Source organism: Thermobia domestica, chromosome 8 (genome assembly GCF_964235325.1).
Source record: "Thermobia domestica chromosome 8, izTheDome1.hap1.1, whole genome shotgun sequence".
Taxonomy (NCBI): domain Eukaryota; kingdom Metazoa; phylum Arthropoda; class Insecta; order Zygentoma; family Lepismatidae; genus Thermobia; species Thermobia domestica.
In genome coordinates, this window is record NC_137461.1 from 41,974,364 (window position 1) to 41,986,181 (window position 11,818).

The following is an 11,818-nucleotide window of genomic DNA, read 5'->3' on the forward strand; positions in this document are numbered from 1 at the left end:
CATATTGCTCTTAGTAAAATTGAATTCTCTTTTATTTTTATTTGGAAAACGAGACAACCAATCTAAAACTAATTTGACATGATTAACATACCCAAGTGGCAATCAAATATAATACCTTAATGTAATACAACTAATCTGACGTTTGGCGCTACTATGATGTAGAACCGAAAGCAACCTGGATAGAGGCTGAAAAAGGGATTTCCCTTTTAAAACAACACAGCTCCAACATCGTTAATTCAATTTTAAGGTAGAAAAGAAAAGCTCTTTACAAAGTTTAATGAAGTATGTTTTTTTTTCTCTTCTAATTGAAAAGATTATTTTACTGAAAGATTACTTTGTCATTCGATACTTTTCGTATGGTAATCTATGCTAATGGGAAATTATGCTTACCGATTACTATTCAATATACACTTTGGAGCGGCATTCATATCGTTCGGAATACTGTTGCAAAAAGGTCAATTCTAGTAGCAGAACTTCGTGTGACCACTGTCTTTGTTAACAAACGAATTCGTTCTCGAAAATTTTCTCTAATTTTCTGTTGAACGTTGAAACTTTTTTTTTTGAAGTGCACGAATACGAATAAATAATTAAAACGAAACAAAATCAGAAATAATGAAATATGTCCCGGGGAATCTTTCTCAAGTAGATTTTCCTCATAGTTGAGTATACCGTTGAGCATTGTTCTCTTTTGACCTGGTAACAGAGTGTCATCTGCGAACAAGAAAGCAATTCTAGATGCATCTGTGACTCTTGCCTCTTGTTCAGTAAACTTTTATTCTTATGTGTGTCTCCAAATTTACTAGTTTGTGAATTTTTAAAAATTAATATTTCATAATGTGGTATTCATAATTTATATAGTTTGCCAAACTTTGTTAGGTCATCAAGTGTAAGAGGCTCAGGTGGGCAAATCATGTAGCTAGGATGGAAGAAAGTAAGAACACTTCCAGTCTTAACAGGAAGACCTAGGTGGATATGGGAGGACAGTATTAACATAGATAATGCAGAAATCTGATAACAAAATAGCAACTGGATCCAGTTGACTAAGAATAGAAATAAGGGAAAAGTTTCTTTGACGTAGTATTCAAACACTGCGTTGCATGGACTTTAGAATCAGTAAATTAGTTATCTAAAGTTTAGCCTGATATCCAATATATAAATATTGGTGAAATTTGTGATAGTAAAAGAATTGCCATCCACTCGTTTGGAGATTAGATATAGTATGAAAATCTTATTTATTTCTCCGTTTCATGTTTCTAGAATATCTCGTGTAGTAGCACAATAGTATTAGATTTCAATATCATGATAGCGCCTCCATTTAACACGAAATAACAAACATAATGGAGAACGGATATCGTCCCATTGTAGCGGTATTTCAGATACAAGGGTTAGCATTTCTTTGGTGTTTCATGATATTCGATCTTCTTTACCTTCTCTATTGAATTTGTTGCAGGTTTCTTTCTACAAAGCCAAATATGTTCATTACATTAGAGGAATTCATTTCTCGTTCAGATGAGAAATCTTACTACAACGAGTTTACAAGACATATGCTAAGAGACAGAGGTGATAAACTTCATACGTTCGAAGAGTGTGAAACGGCACTTAGTCTAAATTCAAATTTGGGGACTCGCAAATTAATTGATATAGCTACAAGACGTCACACATGTCACGAGTGTGGTGAGGGATTCATTCGAAAAGCACAATTGGCAACACATGTGCTAGTACATACAGGTGTAAATCCCAACACTTGCCAGCTGTGCGGAAAGGGATTTAATTGTAAATCACATTTGACAAGACATATGTTAATACATACAGGTGAAAAACCTCATATTTGCGAGCACTGTGGAAAGGGATTTATTCAAAAATCAAATTTGATGAAACACGTGTCAGTACATACTAGTCACAAACCTCATACGTGCGAAGTGTGTAGTAAGGGGTTTGCTTTGATCTCGAGTTTAAAGAGACACATGGTAAGACATACAGGTAAAAAATCACATAGATGCCAAGAGTGTGGAAAGGGATTTATTCATAATTCTGACCTGACAACTCACATGTTAATACATACAGGTGAAAAGTTTCACATGTGCGATAAATGTGGAAGGAGATTTAGCTTAAATTCGAATTTTAAAAAACACATGTTAATGCATAGAGCAGTAAAAGCCTTCACTTGCCAAAGTTGTGGATAGGGGTTTACTCGGGGTAGATATTTAAAGATACACATGATGACACATACAGGTGAAAAGCCACACAGGTGCCGAGAGTGTGGAAGGGGATTTATTAAGAATTCAGACTTGGCAGCTCACACGTTAATACATACAGGTGCCAAAACCTCATTCCTCCAATGTGTGTGGAAAAAGTTTTAATCAAAGATCTATTTTGGCAAGACACAAGACAATTCATTAAGACAAAAGCATTATACATGCCAAGAGTGGGAGGAAATAGAGTGATGGTTCATATTTGGCAAGGCACATGTTAATGTATAAAGTTGAAACCTCTTAGGTGCCAGGAGGGTGAAAAAGGATTTATTAAAATTTCGACCATGGCTAGAGATGTCATATGTGGATATTAAAAACATCATAAATGACAAAAGTACGGGGAAAATATATTAAGAGACAGTAATATAAAAGAAGAAGCTCTTAGATTGAACAACATGGAACTGGATTTATTAAATGATATTGTTCTACAACATACATGATATTCATACAGGCCAGTGCGTCATACCTGTCAAGTTTAAAAGAAAGTAGTTAGTGATAATTGAATGTAACACGTGTATACCTGTTAGTGAGAAAAGCCAAGGTTGTAGTCAAAAATCACGTGTTGTAATACATACAAGTGACATTCCTCTTAATTCTCAAAATCGCTAGAAGCGGTCTAAAATCAAGTTTGGCAAAACAGGAATTCGCCTTAGAAGACATACCACTTTCAAGCCACATATGTAATGATATCTTAATTATACTTTGATAATACTTGGTTAAATAGAGAGTTGAAAAATCAGGTCTGAATGTAGTCTACAGATTGAAGAGGTTGATCCACATTACATCTAAAGATTTTTCTGAAAGTCACGATTGCAGACTAGGTGATAGAAACATTCTGATTTGCAACCAATTCCATACTTAGTATTATACTCAGGAGTATACATATATATAGACACATATGATAAGGGATACCCCTTTAGAAAAATATAAAATTACCCCAATGGCTGAGCTTCACACGCACAAATTACCTAAAATTTGTACTTTGTAATGAAGTAATCTTTCGAATAATAACATACACTTTTGTAACAATTCCATAAATTTGAAAGATCCCGGGAAAAACTAAGATGCTTTCTCAAGACAGAGGTTTTCACATTCTGCTGACAGAGTCTTACAGCCTTTTCAGCTAAAATACGAAAATATTCTCGTATATAGCTTAAAATAAGCACAACAAAGGGCATCATCTCTCAAACGTGATGGCCTAACATAGTAATAGATTTTTTTAAGGCCTCAACATTCCCCTGGCGTTGCCAATTATTTTTGGACTTATTATAGGACTAAAAGTAAATTAAAAAGAATATACATCAATAACAATATAGCAACAAGAGACACAGTGTGAAATAAATATTGGTTTGAGCAAATTTCTTCTGAGCTTTTCCTGTCTTTTGTTACTTGTCTTTATGTTATTATTTTGTTTATTTCTTGAGATCGCACCAAACTTTCACATCTAAGACACAATACCAGTATGACACTAGCACTGGCAATAAACATTAAACACAAAACAAGAGTAACGTCTTCCTATTCCGGTTTTCATTCCAAGAATTTTATAAAATTTATTTATTATTTGTAAACGGAATTCTGTGTTATATTTTTTCTAAAACTAGCTTGTGTTCCGTTCTCTCCTTCTGTTTTCAATTCTTCTATTCCACATGTTTCCCACTGTGTTTTGTCAATTCTAAGATCTTCTGTAGCTTTATTTTATCCTGTATAATGTTTTCTCATGTTTCATTTTTGAGTTCCTCCTTGATATTTATTATATCTTCTCTATTTATGAAGTGTACAGAAGTCCTTGTTACATGTTCGGGTGTCTGGGCCACTCCGCAGATAAATGTCTGATTTTCTTCTATTTTGATCCTATATAAATGTGACTTAAATGGTCCATGGTTCATGGTCCATGCAGAAGGTGTCTCCATGATCTCCTTATTTAAATCTGGCATCTTTTTTCCTTATTTGTATCGTCGGTATGTATTTTTTTATTTTCTGTCCTTTACTTGAGTTTTCCCATTCCCATTGTAATTTCCTTTCAATAATTTTACCTGTATCGTTATTTGAAATTTGTGTTAGTGTTTCTAAAAATTTTGTTATTTCGTTATTTTTCGTCCACATTTTATAGGCCTGTCTTAGTACCTGAAATGTATTGGTTCTTCCTGAGCCAGTACCTGTATAGCCTCCGTTCAGATGGTTTTTATTACATTTAGGGTTCTTTTAAGTACCCCTCTTTGCGCCCAATTTTCTTGTTTGTCTTAGTTTTAAATTCATAAAAAGTCTGTGGCACAAGACACTGGCACAATAGCTATGTACTGGCATGATCACTGTTTTGTTGTAAGTTTGCAATATCCTCTTAGGGATTTGGTAGTCTCTTGCGATTGTTAGTAATTTGTGTGCTACTTTTTTGCTCTTATTCGTAATCTCTATATGTTTTCCATGATTTAATTTTTCATCTATCCATAGTCCCAGGTACTTAAACTCTTTAACTCTATCTATCTTTTTATTGGATACCTTTACAATAGGACCTCTTTGAATTTTCTGTCCAAAAATTAAATAAGTTTTTTCTGTTCGGGAAATAGTTAAATTATTTGTTGAACACCATTTTTGTAGCTTTTCTAGTATTATGTTTCCCTTTCATTCTACTTCGTGTCTTGAAGATGTCGACAACACTATCGCTATGTAATCAGTGGAACCAACTTCTCCTTTTGTTTCTTCAAGTCGATTTAGACGCTTCAGACATGGATCCAATACAATATCCCACAAAGTAGGATCAGATATGAATCCTTGTGGGCATCCTTTTGTACTATATGTAGTTATATTTTTATTTGGTGCTGTGTATTTTATGTTCCTATTGGTACAGTAATCTATCATCAACCCATACAGAGAGTTTGGTACCCCAATTTCTTTAAATTGCTTAAATGGAGATGGCCACCATAGGTTATCGAAGGCCCCACTTACAGATGGTGATCAGAAAAATGGAAACACCTGAACGAAATTGAAATCTAACCAGATGTATATGGTGTCGGGCAACCTTTCGCCTTCAGAACAGCCTTGATGCGACGTGGTATGGAGGCATAGAGGTCGTGAATGATAGCAAGTGAAATTTTACACCATTCCTCGTGCAGGGCATCGGCCAGTTCTGTGAGAGGATGGAGGTGGAAATGGTCGCCGGAGTCGTTTTTCCAAGACGGACAACAGATGTTCAATTACGTTGAGATCTGGGGATTGGGTGGGCCAGGAGAAGTGTTGAACTTCATCCCAATGTTCCTGAAACCACCCTGCATCAACGACAGCAGTGTGAATGGGTGCATTATCCTGGAAGATGGCGTCATTGTCGGGGAACAACATCCGGACCATAGGATGCAAGTGGTCTCCTAAAATTGCAACATAATCGTTCGCAGTGATTCGTCCGCTAAGAGTGACCTCAAGACCCAATGAAAACCATGATATGGCGGCTCACAGCATCTCCGAGCCGCCGCCATGTTTCACAGTTGGGCGGAGACACTGCAGATCATAAGTTTCTTTGTGCGTTCTCTACACATAAACACGGCCCATGGTTGGGAGTAGGGTGAAGGATGTCTCATCCGACCATATCACACGTTTCCAGTCCTCAACGGTCCAAGTTGCATGGTCGTGGCACCATTTGCGGCGTGAGAAAGCGTTATGGTCCCTTATGAGCGGTTTGGTTCGTGCAACACGACCCCGTAAGTTCATGTCATGTAATTCGCGGCGGAGTGTAATTGCCGAAACAGGGTGGAGGACGTTCTGATTGAGTTCCTCCGTCACTTGCTCCGCAGTGGCACGACGGTTCTGCGTGACAAAGCACTATAATACCCGGCGTGACCTGTCACTCATGATTTTCTTTCGCACACTGTTCCGCTTCCCCGGTGTGGTTTTTACGTGTGTTGTGTAGGTCGTCATCACGTTCGACACTGTCCCACACGACACACCTAACACAGTAGCCACTGCCGTCACACTCACTGCACATAACCGCGCACCAACAATTTGCCCTCTTTGAAAATCTGAAGGGTCTCCCATTTTACACTACCTCCGTCTGCTGCAGCCACTGGACACTGTTGTTCCACTGCGCCTGACGTAGTATGAAGACCGACCTAACACACAACCACCAGCGGTCCGGCGCTGCGGGCATCACGACACCACTGCCAACCCAAACATCTGACGTGTTGCCAACTACAGGTGTTTCCATTTTTCTGATCTCCATCTGTACATCTACGTATATTACTACCTAATATTTATCCGTCTTACCCTTTTCAATTAGTTCGAAAAGAGTCCTTATTGCAGTCTCAGTACTTCTTCCATTCCGAAAACCATGTTGTAGCCTATCATTTTCTATATTTTTGTATTTGTTTAATCCTTTTACGATAACTCTCTCGAAGAGTTTGCCAATTTTATTTAGGAGGCATATTGGTCTGTCCGATTTTGGGTCGTCGTTCATTCTGTCGTCATTCCTTTTGGTTATGACTAAATTGGCTTTCTTCGTTTTTAGGTACCCTTCTCTGTTTTAGACACAAGCTGATCAATCTTGATAAGTATGATGCCCATTTCTCCACTTGATCCTTGCATATTTCTGATTTTTATATTATCTGGTCCTGCGGCTTTCTTGTTTTTCAGCATTTTTATGTATGCTATTAGCGCTTCGTTGGTAGTTTCTTCTATTTGTTTATTTCTAGGTGGTATTTTCATCTGATTTCGTGTCTGCCTATGTTCATCGTTGCCTTTAGTTGGGACGTCAGTCGGTAAGAGCTTTGTCATTTAAAAAATCACTGTATTTTTCCAACCTTTGGTATGTTCTCCATTGTCGATTTTGAGAGTAGGAAGTGTTACCTTGTTAATTTTTGTTACTAATATTTTTATATGGTTCACCCCATATGTCTAGATTTATGTTTTCCGTTAAAAATGATTTCCAACTTTTTAATTTTGTTTCTTTTAGTTTATCTTGATATTTGTTTTTCATTTCTCTATATTTTTCTAATCGTCTTTGTTTGTGTTCGGGATCCCACGTGGCTTGGTATAATTTCCTTGCTTTTTTGGTTTTTGTTTTTCAGATTTTGCAACTCCCCTCAATTTTTTTTTTGTTTTAATCTGTTTGTCATATTGTGATTTTGTTTTTGATAGCGTTTATTATTTAGGCTTCTATTTTTACTGACAAATCATCCACATCATCATCATCGTTTATATTCGGTAAGTTTGTTTCTCCAAACTTTTTCACAGTTAATTCTTTTGGTGTTGTAGATTAGTGTGTTTTCTTGTGCTTTTATATATCCTTTCACATTTGTACCGTCAACCTTGGACATAATAACACTGTGCTTACTTAGCGTGGCCGTATCCAAGTTGCATATTCTATTACTTAGTTGTAACAGAATAGATTTCTAAAGCCCAGAAACCTAAATCCCTTACAGCACTAGTATGGTATCTTTGCATACGCCAAAGTCCATGCCTTCGCTAGTCATTTTCCTGACAAATATGCTGATCCATGGACGTCATCTCAATCGTTATAATGTTAGTTCAGGGGTTGTGAATTTTTTCTCGCCGCAACTTAAAATTATCCTAGGCGATCCTTGTTGAGGAAGAAGGTACACCACAATAAATTGTTAGAAGTAATTGTAATTCTTTCTCTATACCACAACGGGGTCGTAATATTGCCTAATAATTTAGACAATTTTAAAATGGTTTTGACATGTTTCTTAGAAACAATTTTGACGCATCACATCGTTTTGCAGACATTTAAAAGACCGTATTTGAGTAAGCAAAAGATACTTCCATTTTCACTAAACGCATTTCTGATAATTGTAATTTAAATACAGGGTGAGTCAAAAGTCCTTGGATACCTGCATAAGTTTGAAAATCGACGGGAAAAGTAAAAATGATGATGGGAACAGAGGTTTGATGAGGGGCCGCAACTTTTGGAATGTATGTCATTCATGGCCGCCATCTTGAAATCTCCCATTTTGGATTCAAGTAAATTTTTTTTAAATGGGAAGGGAGATGTGTGACACATCAAGTAACTCTAGCTTTAGCTCTGGAATTTAGTAGTGTATTTTTTTTCTATCTTGTACAGTTTAGAAGTTACTAATGTTCAAAGATGGGAAATTACCTTGATTCTGACCCAGTTCTCTCTTTGTTCCAGGTGATCTAAAATGGGTCTGACACGTGAAAAGAAGATCGAAATCATCCTTATATCTGGGAAACACAGCTACCGAACGATAGCAGCTGACTACAACAGACGACACCCAGACAGAACCGGTACCGCATAGCACGGTGGCTCACGTAATCACCAAATTCCGGGAAACGGACTGTTGAAGATAGGGCACGTAGTTGGGGACCAAACACTGTCACCAATGAGGAAACTGCAATGGCGGTTGTTGCGTCGTTTGTGAAGAGTCCTAAACGAAGTACCCGTCATGTGTCCCTAGCATGTGCAATAAACCAATCCTCCGTCGTCCGGATATTGCACGCCAATCAGTGGCATGCTTACAAACTCCACATGCAACACAAACTGAACGAGGATCACCGTGATCGCCGGTTGGAGTTCTTCATGTGGGGTACTAAACAACACGAACTGGATTCTGCGTTTGCCAAGGGCATACTGTTCATCGACGAAGCGTATTTCGCTTTGAACGGTTAGGTTAATGACATAATTGTCGATACTGGTGTGACGCAAATCCGATATGGGTTGACCTGAGTCGAGAACATAGTCCAGCGAAGGTGATGGTGTGGTGTGGCATATGGGCCATTTTTCATCATTGGGCCATTTTTCATTTAAAACAACTTAGCTGCACCACAGTATCTAATGCTGCTGAAGGACCTTGCATTCTCTGTCACACTGAACGCTGGCGGCATTTTCCCATCTTATTTTCAGCACGATGGAGCCCCTCCACACTATGGACTTGGGGTTGGATGAACAACTGCCAGGGAAGTGGGTTGGTCGCCGTGGTCCAGTGGAGTGGCCGCCCAGATCCCCTGACTTAACGCCTCTTGCTTTTTATCTATGGGGACATCTTAAGCAGGTAGTGTATGCTGAGACAATCCGTGATTTGAGACACCTGGAGGAATGCATCCAACAAGCCTGTGACCAAATTCAGGAGACATTCTCCTCCGTATGCAGTCAGAGTGGTTGCTGCGACTACAGTTGTGCATTGCACGGGATGGACATAACGTAGAACATGTGTTGTAGCATTAACTATCAAGGTAATTTCCCATCTTTGAACATTAATAACTTCTTAACTGTACAAGGTAGAAAAAAACAAATTACACCACTAAATTCCTGAGCTCAAGCTAGTGTTATTTGATGTCATACACCCGCCTTTCCATTTTAAAAAAAAATTACTTGAGTACAAAATGGCGAATTTTAAGATGGCGGCCATGAATAAGATACACTACAAAAGTTGCGGACCCTCATCAAATCTCTGTTTCCATTACTTTTTACTTCTCCCGTTTATTTTCAAACTTTTGACTCACTCTGTATTTGTTACTTATTACATTACAGGTGCGAGTGGGCATAGCAGAACCTTCTTTGCGGGTGGGCATAGCTTACTAGGTCTCATCGAATTATGGCAGAAATATATGGATTATTCTCTTTTCTAATAGTTTGTGCATATAAAAGTATCCGAGGAAGATGTGACAGAGCAACAAATGACAAACTCACATACTTTCTTCCTTCTGTTTTTCTACGTGGCTGTTCAACATCAAAATCCATAGCACTTGTTGTGATAAAGGATTTTTATTCCAATAATGTTTGTAATTGTTTGACCTCTCTTTCATCATACCAAAGACCATTATTTCTATATGTATTACAGGAAGTTGATTTTTTAGTTTTAATTTAGCTCGAGGATGCTGAAGATTGAAATTAAATTAAAAGTTAAGTACGACAATTTGTTCCTCATGTGAATTCGAAAGCACGCTAAACGCAGGGCAAACTAATTAATTTGTTGATTAAGGCTGACTTTTGAACCATTTTTGTACGTCAGACATAAAAATATTACGTACTCTACCTATTACTTTGCATTAAAATATTAAAACCGTACACGCATTACAACAGAAAAGGCGAATAAGAAAATGAAACTGAGGTTACTCACTAGCCAAATAGCTAACGCTCTTGACGTTCGTCCGATCAGTCTACTTTAGTCCGATCAGTCTAAAGTTCTACTTTAGCTGAGGGATCAACAATACTTGTATCGGATTCCACTATAAACTGTAGGCTTCCACTTATATAGCAATGCTGTCTTATGCAGTCGTCTTGACGTATGATTAGCGTCATACTAAATAAAGGCTTGACTATTGCAAAAAACACGTTAGTCGAACTCTTTAGTGTGCCACTAATCACGCATTAGAGCGACTCTACATATGATCCACGTTGTTTAACGGGAAACTAATCAGCAATATTAAGTTAGTTTAATATTAAATTGCGTTATATCCATAGTTGTAATCTTAATGGATTATAAACAACGAACTATTATAACCCATCCACTGGCACTCTTTAATACGTCAGAATATAATAAAGTAAAACAATTACATTTTAGTTCAATATATATATATATATATATGAGGCAAACTCGAAAGTCAGATATTTCGGTGGCATACCAAACCAGCCTGTTCACCATTATAAGCCAACGCAAGTCAGACCAGTGTATCTCAGGGCAGCATATCTTTCAAAGAAATTGTTTTGGGTATATGGGACAAATTTACAAACACTTGTAAAATATCATCGACGTACCTTATGTTCCTGAAACTTCTACCAAATCTTCGAATTTTCAGTGTTATTACGTACAAAAGTGCACGTATTAAAATTTATGTGCGTCTGAATTTATACTTTCATATTTTGAATGTAAATTAGCGTATCAAATTTATGTTCCTGGTAACTTATTTTTTTCTTAATATTCAGTATATTTTAAATAGGCCAGGTTGAAAATTTCCCTGTAGGCAGCATAAAAATCTTGTTGGAACTTGCTGAATGCTGGTTTTCTTGTTGAAAATTAATTGACCAGCAACAGATAATGGCTGTCGCTCGAAAAACAAAGTATAATGTTAGTTTTCAGCATATGTTGCTTCTATGGTTCAAAATCATTTTCATCCAAATATGCTAGTGTCTCGTAAACTTTGATGGATACTACAAACTCTATGTTTAAAATCAACATTTGCTAAACATATCAATTGGCTTCAGCAGATATTCATTCTATACATATGCTCCACTATAAAAATATCGGTTTTGTGTGTAAATAAATCAAAATGGTATGACATTTGATAAATAATTATTACCAAAATTATAGTTTATAAATGGTCATTTTCCTTTTCCTTTCTTTTTTTTTTAATTTTGTAAAAATATTATTGCTGGGTTTCTGTTTTCCGAAAAAAATTCCATCAATGAATTTTCTGTTTTCCGATTTTCGAGAAAACTTTACGTTTCGAAATTTTCGGAAATTTTTAGTATTCAGATTATCCGAAAAATTTTATATTCCGAATACTTAGTTTTCCCATTTTGTTTTTTTCCGACTTTTTGAAAATATCCCAAGTTTATATCCCTTTTCGGGAAAAAAACTTTCCGAGTTTGAATTTTCTGAAAA

General features: G+C 36.9%; 1 protein-coding gene across 2 annotated transcripts in view; it reads left to right on the top strand.

Moving 5' to 3' along the window:
- LOC145692841 (uncharacterized) overlaps positions 1–8,028 on the top strand; it is a 38,578-nt gene extending 30,550 nt beyond the window's left edge. The window contains exon 4 of one of the 2 annotated variants that reach the window (XR_014132653.1): positions 1,451–8,015. Coding sequence is in view for 1 of the 2 variants with exons in the window: in XM_081768351.1 (XP_081624477.1) it covers positions 1,451–2,183 (733 nt within the window). In the remaining variant the exon portion in view is untranslated. Of the gene's footprint in view, positions 1–1,450 lie in introns of both variants that reach the window. The other variant, XM_081768351.1, reaches the window with a different exon arrangement.
- The last annotated feature ends 3,790 nt before the right edge of the window (positions 8,029–11,818 follow it).